This window comes from Zeus faber (genome assembly GCF_960531495.2).
Source record: "Zeus faber genome assembly, chromosome: 20".
NCBI classification, from domain to species: domain Eukaryota; kingdom Metazoa; phylum Chordata; class Actinopteri; order Zeiformes; family Zeidae; genus Zeus; species Zeus faber.
Window position 1 is genome coordinate 10034941 of NC_137207.1, and position 19455 is coordinate 10054395.

The window sequence follows — 19455 nt, forward strand, 5'->3', positions numbered from 1 at the left end:
GCAGTCAAAGCGGTAAAATCACTCGATTGCACGTCCATAAAATATATACTGTAGCTGAGAAATAATTCATCAATATGGAGCCACTGCAATTCCTTTTGAGACCCGTGAGGGGGCTGTGGATCCTAGTTTGGGAAACCCTAAACTGATGAAATTCTGAAAAAAACTCCACGAAACATGAGGAAACACATGCACACGGACACCCCCCCCCCCCCCCCCCCACACACACACACACACACACACAATCTAGCAAGCATCTGGGTTTTTTTTACCTTTCGCGAACGAACTCAGCCATCTCTTTCTGCATCTGTTTCCCCTTCAGCTGCTTGTGCAGCAAAACCTCAAATCCTGTAATGCAGCCATTTCCCTGGGGATCCTTCTTATCAGTCTGCCGTAGAAACACAACGGGCAAAGGATTTAAACACACGAAAAAAACGCAAGTGACATGCGAGGGGGAGAAAAAAAATAATAATAAAAACACATCGAGAGAAAAAAAAAAGAAAAACGGAATAAATTGCCCTGCCGTGTCCTCCCTGGGAAAAGAAAAGCTTAACGACGACACGGAGGCGGCATTAAGGCGCTCACGACCGCGTTTGTCGGGCGATTGGAAAACAGGCAAAAAAAATAAAAATAAAGCCTTTTGAGAAGAACGAGAAGTCGTTCAGGGCGGAGGCGATGCTGCTTAAACTAAAGCTACCAAAAAAGCTTCTTATTGCAAAACGGAAACGCCGACAAACAAGCCGGCGTGTCCTTGGATGCTCAGGTTTTTCCTTGCAAACACCTCCATCTTACTGCTGGTGCACGTCTGGCCTCTGACACCTGGTATACATTAGGTGTGCAGTACATGGTAACAACGTATGGGTCCCTCAGCTCTTGGGGGGGGGTTTGGGGTTTTGCAGAAGGGGGTGGAGGGGGGCTTGGATCCAAATTGAACTGAAGCCTGGTTCCCAGCGTACACGGCATGTAGCTGGGTCACGGTCCAGTATGCTCGGATGAAAGTTGTCTCTTTGCAATCCCTTCGACATTCATTTCGTGATGCACTGATGCCGAGGGGGATTGGCGGTGTGAAAAAGAAGAATAAGTTCAGATTAAAGGAGGTTTATTCATCCCCAGGAGGGAAATTCAGGATTTAAAAAAAGGTAAGTTTGAGTTTCCCGCTAGTTTGGAGGTCCATGCTCAGGGGGATGATGCCGTTGATCTCCTTTTTTTTTTTTTTTCTTTAAATGTGAAGCTTGTGAATCCTTTAAAGGCTGTGTTGTGTTTAGGGCTGTAATAAACATACTTTAGTTTGGTTTATGTATTGCACATGGAAACACGGGATGGACAGGATAACAATTTGGTTGTTTTTGTTGTTGTTGTTGTTGTTATTATCATTATTATTATTATTATTACCCAGAAGTAGTCGCAATAGCTCCATTCATCTGGTTTCAACAGCTGCTGCTCAGCCATGCTCATCGGCAGCGGGAACGTCACACAGTTAATCTGCAGAGGGAGGAACGGGCGGAGGAAGAGAAAGAAAAAGAAAGACACAGAAGAGAAGGAGGGCGAGAGAGAGGAGAGAGAGAGAGAGAGAGAGTAAGCGGCACGTACAGTCAATCTGAGGGACACACATCACAGCGCAGCTTTGTCAAAAATGAAGAGAGGGCTGACCGGTATAGCAATGCGGGTACCCACCTGAGTGCACGCGCGCGCACGCACACACACACACACACACACACACACACACACACACACACACATACACGCACAAACAAACTCCACCGCGCTCTACACAGCACCGCTCACCGTTGCTTTGGTAACTCTCCATTTTTCAGTTTCCAGAAACAATCTCCAAGTCTACATCAGTACACTTCCGGTAGACTTTGTCCTTGCGAGCTGAACTGCTGAACTTATTGTTTTATATATCCAGTTACTCTTTTTTTTTTTTTTTTTTTTTGTATTTTTAAATGGAGAGAGGGAGGACGGTTTCTATTTTATTTTTCATTTATTTATCTTATAGCTGTTATCCCTCTGGGTATAATGAGTTCTCTGCATTCGACCCATCCTTGTATCCGACGTTAGCTTCAGTAGGAGCGGTGGGGCCGCCACGTAGCGACGCCGCCACTCCCCACCTTGACCGACGCCTTGCTCAGGGGCATCCAAGGTGTCTAACCCCAACGCTCGACAGGAAGCCCACGTCAGCACGGGAAGACCACGCAGCGTTGACGTGGGTTTCCTCTGGGTTTCCCTTCGCCCTTCGGTTTTCCCCCACCCTATTTGACTCCCTAAGTTTTTACAAGTTAAAGCTATATTTTTAAGCGGAACCAATGCCCCTATGACCCAGTCATTATTATTCGGCGCAAAGTAAAATATATCCAGGTGAGTTTTGTTTGCTAATTATTTCACCGTTCGGATTGAATGAATAATATTTTATATATATAGACCACGTGGATCGTTCAACGCGGTTTCAGACGCTGATATTCCAAATACATGTCCATTCATCAACCTCTCCAGCTCCACAGTGACCGGGTTGATCCCTCCCGCCCTGACATGGCACCCTTTGCAAAAAAATGTGCATATAAATAACATCCCACCAGCCACCCCCCCCCCCCCCCCCACCTCACCCGAAAACCCCATGGTTGAAAACGTGACGGGGGGTGGGGGTGGTGGGATAATAAAAAACAGGTTGAGCGAGAGAGAGAGAGAGGGAGAGAGAGAGAGAGAGAGAGAGAGAGAGAGAGAGAGAGAGAGAGAGATAGAGAGAGAGAGAGAGAGAGAGAGAGAGAGAGAGATAGAGAGAGACAGAGAGATGCACACAAACACCCCTCACATTACCCCCGTTGGACCCACAAACATCCAAACACAGCGTCTGCTGTTTCCAGAGCGTGTGGGGCCCACGGGACCCGATGACCGGCTGAGATAGCGGCCAATAAAATGTTTGCGATGAAAGAAAAAAAACCAAAAAAAAAAACCCCCGACCGGCACAAACCGTGACGACACCGATCGATAAGCAATCCAGAGACAACGCGCTCTCCCGACCCTCAAGTCGCCCATGTCACCTCGTTCTCTGCCCCGGGCATAGTGTGGGGGGTGTGTGGGTGGTGTAGTGTGGAAGCAGCAGCAAACTAATGCAGTTATTAAATTTCTAATTAGATTAGTCATTTGATTTCTAAACTAATGCAATGGAAATGTGATTACATTTCTTGTTACATGTTATTACAGTTCTCCTTTATCACAACCAGCAGATTAAACCATAAATCTCTGAATCTTTAAAGTCCATTATTTTCTAGAGCTCCGATACTCTGATACAATTAAATTCTACCGTTCATCAATATTGAATTTCTCAATCGATTTGGGAATTGTAATAATTGTCAGTTATGCATTGTTGTTTTTCAAAATAAATACTGACTAGTGACATATATATATATATATATATATATATATATATATATATACATATACATATACATATACAGTATACGTATATATATATTTATATATATATTTAAGTGAAAGTGACACAGAAAAGTTGGTGCCATTAAAACCTCATACATATAGGTTTATGTGTGTGTACGTGCGTGTGTGTGCGTGTGTGTGTGTGTGTGTGTGTGTGTGTGCGTGTGTGTGCGTGTGTGTGTGTGTGTGTGCGTGCCTCTCGTAGCCGCTCTACCTGCGGGGGAGAAAAGAGAGAGCTGCGGCGCTTCAGACAGCCTTCAAATAAGACAAAAAAAAAAAGTCAACACATTAGCAGCCGTCACAAGACTCCGGCTTACGTGACGGTGAGTGTGTGTGTGTGTGTGTGTCTGTCTCTGTGTGTGTTTATTCATGTTCGTGTTCATGTTGCTGTCACAGGTGTCATCCAGCTCGCTGCTGCTCACGCTCTAATTTCTCAATTTTCTCTACTTTCCGCCTCAGCAATGACAACAAATGGTGGACGATGGGGAATCTTGAATAATTACTGCAGTTTTAGCTTACAGCAGCCACACACACACACACACACACACACACACACACACACACACACACACACACACACACACACACACACGCCAGGGAAAACTAATAGAAGTGGTTGTCAAGTGGTTGTCAAGTATACATACTGTATAAACATTTATGTATTTTTTTTTCATTTTTGGTAATTTTTTATTGTAATAATAACAGTATTTTTTTTTCCATCTTTTACAGAATATATTTAGGTTAATTGTATGTCGCCAATTTTTGGGATTTTTCATTCTTATCAGTTTATTATTTTGTATATCTCAGTTGGCAACCATGCATCCGTTTTTGGTTGCCAGAACTGACAAAATGGTGGCCAAGCTTCATATTATAACAGAATGATATTGTTTCCACCATAACTACAACCCAATATTAAGAGTGACATCAAGGAAGGGCAAAACACGTAAATTACGCATAAAGAACGCACATGAAAAATGGGGCAACCAGACCACACAAGATGGTTGAGAATGGCCAAAATCTGGTTGCCCGGGGCAACTTGGCAACTGTTAATGTCGAGCCATGCACAAACAGACATACAGAAAAAAAAACGTCGGGATTACATTGACTTAAATATGCAACGTTTGAATCATGCGAGTAAATCAGGAGATGCATAAAAAATAATTTAACATTTTGAAACCGGCATTAAAGCCTTTTTTGCATGATGAGAATGTTGAATGCCTATTAATGCTGGCGGGGTAATCAGGTGTGCCGTCCCCTATATGCAAACACACACTCACACACACACACACACACACACACACACACACACACACACACACACACACACACACAGCCACTTAGTTAGTTACTGGGACTCTCAGTGTGGTACTCACGGTTACAGTGGTCTCCTTGCTGTGTCTCCTGGTGGGCGACGAGGATCCAGGGCTCTGCAGAGAGAGGAAGAGCCGCCCGTCACAAGTGTCCTCCGTGTCCGACATGATGCCCTCACGCACGCACACACACACACACAACACACACACACACACACACACACACACACACACACACACACAAAGACACACACGCGCGGGTGCGCGCACACAAACTCTCTACTGCTTCTTCCCTGCAAGCTCACTCGCACTCACACACACACAGACACGTTTGCACGCACAGTGGACATGCTTGTGTGTGTGTGTGTGTGTGCTGTTTCCCCTCGCGCGTGCTCTGTATCAGCGTACGCCTGTGAGCTCCCTCTGCTCTCGCTGCTCGGTGTGTGTGTGCGTGTGAATGTGTTTTGCTGTGCGGAGCAGGGATGAGGCGGTGGAGTTCACACCCACCCTCACACTAACTCTGTGTGTGTGTGTGTGTGTGTGTGTGTGTGCGTGCGTGCGTGCGTGCGTGCGTGCGTGCGTGCGTGCGTGCGTGCGTGCGTGCGTGCGTGCGTGCGTGCGTGTGTGTGTGTGTGTGTTCGTATCTTTTGAATGCTCGCAGAGCTGGAAGGGGGAGAGAGTGTGAAAATAACATTTACAGATGGATATCCAACGGAAATAGAAATAAATAAATGCATATATAGATAGATGGATATGGTTGTGACGCAAATTGTGATTGTGAAGTCTGATTAAAAAAACAAACAAACAAACAAATACAAATAAATATACATAGACAAATACAGAGATAAAGAGATAAAATAATAATAATAATAATAAACAAACAAACAAATAAATAAATACATTATAAATAAACAAATGAATAATTAGTGTAATTTCAGGTAATATCAAGGTACAGCAGGATTATCCCTCATACTGAAATCTGCTAAATCCTCCTTTTTGAGTATATTGTTCTAAATTAAGTGAACTAAATTTTAAGTAAATTTTTGACAAAATGACTGACAAAAGTACATTTAAAAATGCTGTGAGAATCAACACGAAGAATAAGAATACAAACATTCAAACATCAGTAGTATGACAGCGCTCGAATTGGAATAAGTGTGTGTGTATATGTGTGCGTGTGTGTGCGCTTTACTTTGAGCGCGAGAGAGAGAGAGAGTGAGATGATGACAAAAAAATCATCGGTGGGCGTACGCTGTATAATTACACCATGATTGCCTGGCTAATGACTGTAGGATCAGGGCTGCAGATTCTGTAGGAGGGCTAATTCTGCGCTTAACGCAGATCAACCTCTCCGTTGATGACGAGTGAGGATGAAGGGTGAGACCGAGGAAGAGAGAGAGAGTGAGAGAGCGAGGGGTTACCATTCAGGCTTAAAATGAAGAATGAAGTTATGTTTTATATGTTATAATTGTGTTTATTGTGTTTATAATGCAAACGATTTCCCAAAATGTATAGAATTTGGTGATCGTTGTGTGTGTTGCTGTGGATTAAGCAGGGAATCGGCCTTGGATTACACGGATACCCAAGCCAGTGTGAAACGGAGGACGTGCCCTCAAGGAGAAGATATTACGCTTTGCATTCTACTTCCACTTTTGGGAGTGCCGTTGAGACCGTTATGTCTGAAATTGAGCGTTTCTTTTTTTGTGTTGTTAATATCCGAGTTTTCCTACTTTCTGTTGTTTTGCCTTTGCAGCACCTTGCAACTCCGCTCTCAGACCATCACGTTAAAAAGTCCCCGTTTCCTTTTAAGAAAGTGTTTGCTCTTGTGATCAAGTGTGCTGGCAGCGCTGCACACTTACCGGACTATTGCTGCCTTTATTATTTTATTCAAACTTTTGTCGCCCTACTCCTCCCACAGTTTTCGAGCCATATATAGGCGAAATACATCGGAACGGCCGGTTTGATGCTACTGGCTGTGCTGTAACTGTGTGGTTTACAAAACATTGCACTTTTTGTGCCGAATGAGCCCACCAAATATTCCACTTTTTGCCTAAGAGCTTTTCTATGGGAAGCAAATTGAATGCAGCAAAGAAATCCAGTCGTCATGGAAACATGTGTAATCATACAGTATGTGGCGAGCTCACTTTTAAAATTTAAAATTTTAATTTAATTTTAATTAATTAATTTTAATTTCATGGGGATGCAAGACTCCAAAACACTTTGTTCCCCGCGAACAAAATGTTTTAAATCACTCAGGAGTCGGGAGTCACTTCGCCAGTAGAGTTGTTCGCAACTCGGTTCATAACTCTCAATTCACAAATTAAAAGAGCCCAGAGCCAAAAGCCGTGCGTCTCAGGCAGAGGCCATGGCTCCTGAAGTGTATCGCAAACGAGAAGAGCCGCAGAAAATGTCATAAATCCTCGCAGTGAATCACGAGAAAGAGCCAAAACTCCATAAAGAGCCTTTGGAGAATCGGGGAACTGCTCATCATTACTAGATTATTCTTAATTTCCTGGCACCGTGAGGGGCTTTTGCTATTGAGAGCAGATCATCAAAAGGACGATGAAAAAGCGGGACGACTTCAGAAGTTTCCCTCCGGCGCGAGAGCTCAGAGGAGGAAGTCGAAATGAGCCGCGGTGTCTTGTCTCCCGTGTAAAACACAGTGGCGCTAACGGTACAAAGCCGCGCTGACATCCACACACGGGGAAGGCAAAGTGGTTTCGGATGTAATCGGTGTGTGACGTGTCACCGCTGAGAACGGCTCCGAGGTGAGATGGAAGGGGAAGAGGAAGAGGAAATGATACTTTACATGATGTTAGGGTCAGCTAAGTTATGCTGGTAATGCTGAGCTATAGGACGGGGCAGTAATTAAACAACAAAAAATAAAAAATAGCTTACACTTTAACATTATCACACGGCATGCATGTGGCGGCTTCGCCACCACACGCCACCCAAGTGGCGTTTTCAGGGCCCTCCGGCACAGAAACACAGCGACGGGGGTTGTTAACACCAGTTTTTTGTAGAGAGGAGGCTAGGTGGAATTAGCTCAGGAGCAGATGGGGCATGTCATGACACAGGCTCCTCTCCTGAGTGTGTGTGGGGATGGGGGCTTTAACCTGTTGCCCGTTAGACCAACCAACGAGCAACAGCTATGCAGCCACACTGATCCCACCTATATCCAGGTGAGGTGTGGCTGCTCACCACACCATCCCCCCACCACAATGTAGTTTTAAATAGGGTCTGTATATGATAAACCTTAGCTGGATTTTTCATATTGAATTAATTATCACCTACTGTATATACAGTATATCACATGGCACCGCGCCCGGGTAGGTTATCTCCCGACTAGGGGCCTTTCTTTGTGGAGTTTGCGTGCTCACATGGGGTTTCCACCATATATCATTAAGATATATGGTGGAATATAAGAACCCCCCCCCCTAAAACGAAACCGAAACATCGTCCGACCAGCGATGGACATGCTTACGGCGCACGGGGACCAATGAAGGCCAGCTAAGCTTTTCCTGTGAATTAAACATCACGGTAATCCATTCCTTCTGTCCTCTCCTACTTCACTATGTCCTAATTAAACCAATTAAACAACTTGCTAGAAAGAGCATTACCCTGTGTTATGTCACCCCGAGGAAGAGGAGGAGGTAGAGGAGGAGGAGGAGGAGGAGGAAAGAGGGGAAGCCTGACCTGTGGCTCCGTGCTGGTCTTCCTCACCAGGCTGTTGTGCGAGTGCTCCACATGATGTAAGGGACTGCCGGCCGAGTGAAACCCATTCACTGAGGAGAGAGAGAGAGAGAGAGAGAGATACGGTTAAAAACATGATTGATATACTGTACATACACACATTGATATACGTGTACAGTATATATGCTATATATACACATATATATATATATATATATATATATATATATAAACTATACGGTATATACCTCTATATATTTATTTATATATACAGTATATTTACTGTACATATACATATATATATATGCATTCTTAGACCATAATATAGACTCTGCTGGGAAGTCATTTACGACTGCAGTCCACACATTCATACTTTTTGTATTGCGCCGATGTGTCTGAACAGCCCCGAAGGAAGTGTGGAAAACGTGCAGAGTTGAGAAGCGGCGTGTTTGGTGGCTTTGAAAATGTGGCAGAAGTGTTTGAAATGAAAGAAGGATGTTTTTTTCCGAGGCCGCGAGGAACCATCCAGCGAACCTTCGAGGCCATTGCCGTTTGTCCGTCTGGAGGAGCGGAGCCAGAAGGAGACAGAGGACGCCTCAGTTCTGCAGCCGAGGCTACAGATAAAATTAGTCACAGGAAGTGTGTGTGTGTGCGTGCGTGCGCGCGTGCGTGCGTGCGCGCGCGCCTGCGTGTGTGTGTGTGTGTGTGTGTGTGGGTGTGCATGTGTGTGTGTGTGTATAAGCGCAGACGAGGGCTTTTGTGCCACTGTGGAATTCTCGAAAACATTTACAGCCCCAGGCAACCAAAAGCGGGACAAAAAAAAAAAATGCCATGGACTCCACGGATGGATAGAAAGAGAGAGAGAGAGAGAGAGAGAGAGAGAGAAAAAGAGAGAGCGAGAGGAGGGAGACAAACGCGGAGGGAAGAGAGAGAGAGCTGCTACCTGCTGGTAAGGAGTTCTTGTGTCTCAGAGGGGTTTTGGGCGTCCCCGGCGCGCTGGGCGGCTTCTCCCAGGTCGTCTCTGCAGTTTGGGGGAGAAGCGTGAGATCAGAGGACGAACGGAAAATAGAAAATATCTTTCATCGTGTTGATGAGGTCACGGGGGGGGAGTAATAACTAACGCAGGTCATGTGTCCCTGGTTGGGACTATTGATTCCGAGCACCTAAGGATGAAAAGATGGAAAAAAAAAAAAAGAAAAAGACACTTATTTATAACCTGCGCTCATTCGTACCCATGATTTCATCCCTTGTGTTGGTTTCCACTCGGAATCACCAGACGGACGTTGGAACCGCACTGTGGAGAATGTTGCGAACACTGGGAAGAAGTCATATTTGGCGCGCCCCTCTGGATGTTTAATTTCGACTCAACTCCTATTGCTCATCCGTCCTCATTTGTCGGAAGAACTTAAAAAAAAACAAAGAACTGACTGACAAAGCCCCCTAAAAGAGACAAAAAGACTCCTTGTTTTTGTTTTTTTGTTTTTTTTTCTCCCCTGCCTCAGATCTCCGTTTTCGGGACAGCATGTGAGCTGAATTAGTTCCCTTTTCCCTGTCAATACAGAACGGGGAGAAAGGCAAAGATGTAAGAGCATTTTTATTTCGTTGGGGCGCTTTGATGGCTCCGCCGCGCTCTTCACCCGGACGCTTAGCGGTGTAGACAGCTGAGCCCGAACAGCTCCGATGACACGCCGGTGGAGGGGGGGGCGGCGGGGCGCGCAGCCTGGCTGAGCCGCGGCCACATCACGAGAACCCCTCCTCCACCGGCCCCCTAAACGCGAATCGCTTTCGATCCCTTTTACCCTGACGTAAAAGAATATCGATGGTTACGAGAGGAACGGGAGGGATATCGATACGGAGAGGGCAGCGTAATCTTTTTAGCACGGGGGAAATTGTCTCGTAATGTCCTGGCTTTTCCTGGACGTTGAGTGGCCAAAACAACAACAATTTCCTAATCCAATTTGATATCTTCTTCTGATATCTTAATGCACGTCTATAACAGTGCACATAACAGCAAGGTACTGTATGCAGGTGAAACAAGGTCTGACAACAGAAAAAAATAATAATAATATTAATTATTGCGATCATAATGACTGATGTAATGGTATGAGGTTAGAAATCCTCCATATTTACTACAATAAGCAGCAAATAGAACAGATGGGGTTACTAGGCAACTGGCTCTGGAAATGCACTGTGATCCTCTTCAAAGGGGTTGAGGCAGGTGAGAGGGTGACCTCCGTCTGCTCAAACGCCAAAATAAGGGAAAGTCATTCTGGATGTTGAGCTTCCTGTCCCCATGCCGTCTGGCACTTGACTGCACTGACCTCACACACAGAGCCAGAGCAATTAAAGCTGAATGTCTCGGCAGTAGCCAATCTTTCGGCTACGTCCACTCTAATGTAAGAGACTAGCGGGTCGCTTCACCAACCCCCCCTTTCCCTGCTTTGGACGGACTGCGGGAAATGCAAAAGGTAGTTATGAATAAAATGTGACACATAAGACACGGCTGACTATAAAGTGAGTGATTATTTTTTAATTTATTAAAATATATATATTTTTTATTAATGTTAAAACGCCCCATTCAGCTGCAGCAGAGCAACATTTCAAGGCATGGGCTGAAAAATGGCAAGCCTATCCTTTAACTCAACTGTCCTAAATGACAATATTGGCAATCGTGCAGAGTAGCCATATTCCAAACCAGCACTTCCTTGGCACCGGAGGGGTTTTAAGAAGTCCATGTCTCGGGCCGGGGGGGGGGGGGGGGGGGGGTAAACTGGCCTAGATAGTTTTGACATTGTCATATTTTATTCACCACCATATGACACTCGCCCATGGTGTGTTTGGTGCCTTCTGGCTTTCGCTTTAGCAGTTGAAACTCTCAAGAGAAATCTTTCCCGGGACGCTGAGTGATCGACTGGGCAATATAAAATACAAATCCAAAACCAAGCACCAAACCAGGACCTTGTCATCAACACAAATTAGAAGTCATTCATGAGACTATGTGGGAAACCGAACAGGAGTGTGTGCCGGGAGCCAGGCCTGCTGGGACTTTTGGATTTTGGCTGACAACGTCCCTAAAGCGCTGGACTGGAGGAGGGGGGGGGGGGGGGGAGTCTCGGAAAAATTCGGAACCGGTGCAAAGCGGCCGCACGCTGTGCAGGAAAAGCAGGAGTCTGAGTAACACGCCATAACACAAGGACAGCAGACGCCCACGCATGCAGCACTGTTACTATGGCGAAGGAGAAACATTAAACATGTGTATATGAGCTAGTGAAACCTGCACACAAGCACGTGCGCACACACACACACACACACATACACAAACACATACTTACTGAAACACACACACACACACACACATACACACACACACAAGTACATATGCACGGCAGGATCTAATCTAGCTAACCTTTAAAATAAAGACAGGGAGTTCCCGTTAAAATAGCAGAGATGCCATAAATAGCAATTGTTTCGGTAAAATGTTATCAGGTGGAGCTGCTTAGGAAAGTTCCAGTTTTGGGTGGGGTGGTAGGGGCGCGAGCAGACCTATTATTGCCCCACAGGAACTTTGTTGTGAGCAATTCTCTGCGGTTCCATTTTCTTATTAAGCGGCGAGGCCGCTGCAAATAAAAAGGAAATGATTTGCCTCTGCCCTCACAAGGCAAGTTTCACAAACAAGGCTTTGTCTTTAATATTGGGCTGAGAGATGGCTGCGGCATGCGCGCGTGTGCTTAAATATGCGGGAAAAAGTTATGAAAAGTTAATCATTTTCCTCCGTGGGAATATTGAAACCGGGTCTGAAGAAAGCGGAGCCACACCGCTCCCCCCTCCCTCACGTCCCTCTGGAAACACAGATCTTGACGACGGTTCGTCCCTCTCGCTAAAAATGCACAGACCAAACGCGAAAAGAAAAACAATACAAAAGCTTCTACTTTCAGCGTAAAGGATGGAGGGATGCAGTATGGACTTCTCCCCCGCTCTGGTGACTGGGTGGAGCCCTGCTCTTATTTTAGATCTCCCGCTGGCGTGGAGCGCAACTAGACCACCGCCGCCGCGACGCTGAGGCTTTGAAGAGGCATGAATGGGTTTCCCCCGACGACGATCGATAACCAGTGATGAGCCGCCATCTTGTGTGCACGGCTGTGAATATCGAGACTGGATATCGTCTGGGGATTTGGATGTTTTTGGTGACACCGCGATACACAGGGGTTCGATGGCGCCTCTCGCTGCTCTGCTCTGCTCTACCTCCTGCGCGTTTGTCCATATCGACACCGACGGGTCCCAAAGTACCGTCGAATCATCGACATCGAGGTGTTCGTCGGAAGTACCGTGATGACTGATTTAGGCGCCGGCGCGTTTTAAAGATGAACAGGAGCGTTAAGAGAGGCTTTTTCAGCATTAACAGCAGGATGAAGTGCAGACGGGCGCCGGCGTTCTTCAGCATCTTTTATACAAGGACACTTAATTTATCCAGTGGGAGTAAACCAGGGGAGATGTTACCACAGAGGCGTGCCATTAACTTTAGTGGAAAATCGCACAGCGCGTAAAGTGTCCTGCGGGCGTCCCGGGAGAGGACCGGCGAGACCTGCGCTCTGGTTTCGACCCGCAGACACCGATGCGCTCGCTCTCCCCAGCTCACCGTTGCTGGCCGTGTTGACGTAGTACCTCCGCCCTTGCGGAGACATGTAGCACCTCCACTGGGGCGGCAGGGCGTCCTTGCCGTCCTCCGCGGCGGGCAGCTGACTCAGAGACGCAGTCCTCTGTCAAAACAGAGAAATGAAAATGACAACAGTGCAATAAATATTTCCACACGAGCATAACTCCCATAAATAGACGCCGCAACCACTTGACAGATGATAAAACGCGGCATTAGCTCCAAGTCTGACTGAGGGGTCGTTATCTACATCTCATATCTCAAGTTTGTTTGTCATAATTGAGCATAATTGTAAAAATACAACTGCATATAAAACAACACCTGTGACGAACGCACGCACACACACACACGTGCCCACACACACAGACACACACACACACACACACACACACCAGAAATAAGGCCCAACTTGAGCTCAATGAGGTTCTTATTTCCTGAAGTATTTCACAACCAGCGACCGCTGACATCATAGCCAAGCAGGGCTGACTGCGTACCACTGCACGAAGCAGCGAAACAGAGTGGCGTGGGCGCACAGTTGGAGCGAGCCCCGGCGCTGCAAAAAAAATAAAAAATAAATATATATATATATATATATATACATAAGAATGCATCAGATATATCTATGCTCACATTCACCGCCGAGTAACGGCGTCGAGCCGAGCACAGCTGCTATTGATTATCACGAAAACAACATGGCTACACCACGAGGCCAAAAGCATTGCAGGAGGTCACGAGAGGCCCGAGCGAGGCTTGGGAACGCCGGAGGAAGCTCTGTATCAACAGCATCACGACAAGGTCTTTAGTTTCAGTCATGTAACACCATGAAGTAGAGCTCCTCTCTTAATGGCCACTAGATGCTGAATGTCAAGTCAATGGGAAAAGAAAAAAAACTTCTCAGGGGAAATGCAGTCAATATTTTTTTCAGGTTTACTTCATCTGATTGGGTCGGTTTTGCGTCTGACAACTATTGTTCGATGAAGAGGATATTGAGGCTCAAAGACGCGTACGTCTGGGGACGTGGTTCACGCTCAAGCAAGATGGGCGCGTCCCCCCCAAGGCTCCGCCCGGCGGCCGAAACCTGCAAAGCTCTGGCTCCGTCCTGCCGCGATGGCGGCGAGCGTAAAGCCAAACCCAAGGATTCAAAAACGTCTCTCCAGGATCCAACGGGTGAAGTTCTGGACGGAACGGCCATTTTTTTTACACAGTCTACGGTTAATCATCGGAAATGCTTTTTAGTACATTTATAGAATGGGGGAATAACAATCAGGGTTTGGATGGAGCTCGGACTCGCTGTCCGGGCGTTCGATCCCGGGATGAGTTCAATTTTATATCAAGGGACTTTATTCGTGGCGCAAAAATTTTCCAAGGGAGCGGCGAAACGTGGTTGACCTCAGGGCAAATATCACACAAACAAACAAAAAATATAATACAAAAAATATACATATTGCCATTTGGTTACCAATGGTTACCACGCTGGCTTCAGGCTCCAGCCGTCCCCGGAGGAAGAAACCGCTTGTTCACCGGCATAATAAAGTCGCCTGATCTAACGGGCAGCTGCCCTGGGAAGGAGACGAGATGAGAAGTGACTTTTCCTGCCGGAGTCAAGTCCTGCCGGGGCGGAGGCGGACGGCAACCCCGGGGTGACTTACGACGACACGTGCAGTAATTACACGGTCGCCACTGTGATGTCGTCCCTTTGATGGCCTCGGCGGTCAGCGTTGTATATTCGTCCTTCGCCCGCCCTCCAGAAAGGGCTTTTTTTTCACTCAGACGGCTCGGTATCCACTCCCCCCCCCCCCCCGGTGCACCGGCGTATCGCGTTTGAGAGACGCCGCGTGTTCGGGTGGATGGACGCGATCCAAGGACCACCAACCACGGGAGGCTGTGCCAGTTTCCCAGTGTGCCATCAAAAGAATATCTCCACTGTTTACAGACATGAAATTGATTTATTGACATTGGGGAGGCAATGAAACAAACAAGCTGAAAATACAATCGAAATCGAGAGAGAGAGAGAGAAAAAAAACAAAAAAAAAAAACAATGTCACAACATTTGTGCCGAAAACACACAACCAGGATCGACTTGGCCTGAGCGCGCACAGCGAGTCAAGGCATCCTCCAGTTGTCCGGTACAAGCCTCGCGACAATGCCGTTTTGTCGCTTTCGGGGTCAGTGAGTTTTGCCCCGGTTGCGATTGGATGAAAACAGGAAAGGAACGATTCTTTGGCAACGGGGACGGTCCCACGTGCCGCAGAAACCGGAGCCTCTCGGCAGGGGGGGGAGGGAGGGAGGGTCGCCCGCTGTTTTTCTCGGTCCGACCCCGGCTTCCTGTCGGCTTCCTTCAGACGCCATCAATCCCCCGCCTCGTCGGGAAACGTGAACCGCAGTCCTGTTCATTATCAGCAAGGAGATACCGGAGTATTGGGGAAAAGGTTGTATCGTCTTTTTCTGCGAGCTCGGCGTACGCGCCGGTCCGAGAGAGGGATCGGCCGGCGGGGGAAGCGCGCAGGATGAAGTCAGTCGCAGCCCGAGAGAAACCTCAACTATGAGCGTGTTTAGGGTTTGGCTTGAAATACTTAGGACGAGAATCACAACGATAAACAAGCGTTCTAACAAATCCAGAGATCCACAGGAATGCCATTCAAATGATGCTCCGTTCTCAGGATCCTGTTGATTTTATAGTTTTTGCTCCCATCGTTCCCTGTTCCATGTTCTGAAAACTGCAAAAAAAAAAAAAAAAAAAAGGTTTTCCCCACTTCTGATAACCCACTCAATTTCTCAATTTCAAGTCGAGAACGTCGATTTTTACGGTTGATCCGACGACTCAATTTCTTCAGAACTGTCACAACAGCCATCAGAGAGCCCTAGTTAAAAATGACAATCCCCGTCCCACCCTATCCCCTTCCTCCCCGACACGGTGTTGGGTGCGACGGCGTCTCTCAAGCGCGAAAACAAGGCGTGAGTGAGGGAATGGGAACACCTTGGCGGTGACAAATCCGAGAGCCGGCCTGTCTGGGCACATGCAACGTTAAATAATGTATCATCCCTTCCAGATGGTTAACCTTATAAGCCCCAGACTGTTGCTATGGGCTCCGCATTCGCAGCGTGCTGGCGAAGCCCCCCGGCCGAGAACAGAAGGAAGCATCCCGTGCCGAGCTACCACAACAAACTCGGGCGGCTTCTCGGTGTCTGTCTTGCGTCGCGGTCTCTCTCGCAGAGCGATAACATCTGACAGGGAGACGGAGTTGAATTCAACATGTTTTAATCATCGTTAATCATCAACGCCCGAGAAGCATCGGCAGAAAAAATTAAAAAACACACCCCAACACACTAAGTTGTTCTTTAAGCAGTGATGCACTCGGGGTAAAACAAGTATAAGAGCGACAGGTTTGTTTGTTTATGTCCGAAAGGGATTTTAACTCGGATTCAACATCTGATAGAATGGAAAAAAAAAACATTCGATTGGAGTCATTGGATCAACTTAAAAAAAAAAAAAATGCTTTGAAGGGGACCTATTATGCTCCTTTTTACACAAGTTAATATAGGTCTCTGACGTCCCCAAAACCTGTTCCTTAGTTTTTTTGCTGAAACTACCACTCAGATTATGCATTCTTCCCATTCGAACATGCCTCTATACCATCCTGCTCCAAAACGCTCCGGGTTTTTGTGTGGGTGGAGCCACCCTCCTGAGGCCCCAAGTTCCGTGAGCCAATGGGGCGTGAGCACGAGCGCCGGCCTCTGTGAACCAATGGGGTTTGAGCTTGGCTACGGGTTCCGTTGTTTTACTGCGTAAACTTCCAGTCGCCGAACCTTCGCTCATATTAGATCCACGAGGCCTCATTTAAAAGTTTGTTTTCCGACTTTCGTTGCCGTGCTCCAGGCTTGTGGGAGACACTGAAACTGCACCCGGGACGCGCCGCGACCTCCAGTCTATGCCGCGCATACTTTCCTTTTTCTTTTTAGAATGAAACACACAGCTGTTTCTTCACGGACAGTTGGTATCAATCCCTCTTTCTTTGAAAAGATTTGTAGAGTTCCTCAGATGGGGGGGTTCTAATTGCGCTGTGGGCCCTGTGACGTACGAAGTTGACAAAAAATGTGATGGGGGGTGTTCCAGGACATGTTTTTCTGACAGAGGCTGCTCACAAAAAACTGTCTGGGTTGTGTTATTTCACAGTGTGTGTGTGTGTGTGTGTGTGTGTGTGTTAGTAAGCCCATCAGACCCACATTTATGTGCACAAGCGCTGAAAAAGGGAGTTTTTCACAATCGCTCCCCTTCTCCCCCCCTAATTCACAAAACCTACCTATATTCGTAGGTTTTCTCCACGTGTATCATCGCTCCTCAATTTCTAGCCGTAAACGCGCAAGAAAAATAGATTTGACGCGTCGATTTTTAGTTCATTGAACCAAGGACTTCCAATTGATTCCTCAGCTGCTATGCCAGCTATTGTAAACAGATGCCTGGGCCCTCTCTCGCTCGCTCGCTCTCTCTCTCTCTCTCTCTCTCTCTCTCTCTCTCTCTCCTCAGATTACAGATGTTTCCCACCCCCCAAAAAAAACACAAGCAGCATTTCTCATTATGGAGAACCAAACAAGCTCACGATCCCCCCCTCTGTTTGAATGACACTGGCTTTGTGCCTGGAAAAATAAGAATATTTTGTTAAAATCCCCCCGAAAAAAAAACAAAACAGCGAGGCAGTAAATAAACAAACGACGAGGTCGTCGAAGAATGAGAGACGGGTGAACTTGGCCGTTGTGGAGTTCAATGGTTAATGGGGGAGAGAGAAAGGTCAAAGGTCCAAATAAAACTTTCATGGGAATCAATTATGAAATTTGTATCAGATGAAGTCCAAATGTGTGCAAAATCAGAGCATTTTAAATAAGAGCACTATTGTTATTCTGCGGTCGCAACAGTGATGTCACAAAAGCATTTTTGTGGTATATATATATATACACATATATATATATATATATATATATATATATATATATATATATATATATATATATATATATATATATATATATATTATTAACCGTTCCAAATGATGGTCAAACAAACCACAAATTGTCATCCTTGTCTCGTGAGGCTTTACGTGAGCATCCAATCAGTTCTTTAACTCTTATTTGGTTTCCAGTTGAGTGAGGGATTTCCGAATAGTAGCGAGGCCGCAAACCGATGATTCACAATCCGTCTGAGCTCCCACAAACAGTGAAAAGAATCAGACTTTGCGGAGGGGGAGGGCTGTGCGGACTCAGTCGTCCAGAGTTTCGACAGAGAGTCCGACACGCCGCGGCCCCACTCTGGAGTTTGAGCCGTCCTGAGTGACTCTTTATCCCCTGACTTGTGACTCCGTGTGTGTGTGTGTGTGTGTGTGTGTGTGTGTGTGCGCGTGTGTGTGTTTTCACATATACACTTGGTCGTGTACCCGCGATGTGTATGCGTGAGCTCTGGTGACCCCTGTGTGAGAACATCTGGACGTGGGAAAAAGTGAGGGGGCTTCCGGGGGGTCGGGGAGTGTCCATCAGGCCAGCTGTTCTGTTTCCAGATAGAGAGAGATCCAAAGATAGCGAAGGGTCCCGAACGTGAATATGAGATGCTGTGTGTGTGTGTGTGTGTGTGTGTGTGTGTGTGTGTGCGTGTGTGTGTGTGTGTGTCTCTGTGTGTGTGTGTATGTGTGTGTGTGAGAACCATTTGAAATTTGGAGAATGTGAAGGGAATGTGGAGTGAACACCAAGGGTAGTGGTCAGGAGGAACAGAAGCTTTTTCTTTTTTTTTACTCTTTTCTCGAGGAACCAATAATAATAATAATAATATATATTATATTTAAAAAAAAATATATATATACTGCATATATTAGGGTTCCATTTATGTCCCGGGCGTCTGAGGTGAAAAGTAACGACTGCATATATGCATATATTTGGGGATAGGGTCGTGGACAGCCAGAAAAATTGAAATCCACAGCATCTCCCTCTCTCTCTACTTCCCTCTCTCTACATCCCTCTCTCTCTCTACCTCCCTCCCTCTCTCCCTACCTCCATCCCTGTCTCTCTACTTCCCTCTCTCTCTACCTCCCTCTCTCTCTACCTCCCCCTTGCAATCTCTCTTTTCTCCACCCCTCTACCTTGTCCTGTCAGGATCAGGGCCCAGACTGACATCTGGGAAGTGCCTGTTTCCTATTATTCCCTCATAAATACCTTCCTGTCACATCGGCTCGCTGTGGTTGTTAGAGCCCGGTGCCGAACTGTCACCGGTCCTCCCGGCGGAAAGAACCGGGAAGCACGTGCTCGCCGTATGGAAAACAGAATAAAAGCTCCATGACAAGTGCTAGCGCTAGTGATTTTGGGGGGTAGTCAACACTTGGATAGAGG

The 19455-nt window shown here is 46.6% G+C and overlaps 1 protein-coding gene across 1 annotated transcript in view; it reads right to left on the minus strand.

Moving 5' to 3' along the window:
* The window catches only part of gas7b (growth arrest-specific 7b), a gene marked incomplete at its 5' end in the record, with an annotated part of 39925 nt that overhangs the window by 11836 nt on the left and 8634 nt on the right, over positions 1–19455 (minus strand). Inside the window, 6 exons of the mRNA XM_080020804.1 lie at positions 270–385; positions 1390–1479; positions 4806–4859; positions 8439–8527; positions 9379–9456; positions 13072–13192. Of these exons, the coding sequence (XP_079876930.1) occupies positions 270–385; positions 1390–1479; positions 4806–4859; positions 8439–8527; positions 9379–9456; positions 13072–13192 (548 nt within the window). The remainder of the gene's footprint in view (positions 1–269; positions 386–1389; positions 1480–4805; positions 4860–8438; positions 8528–9378; positions 9457–13071; positions 13193–19455) is intronic.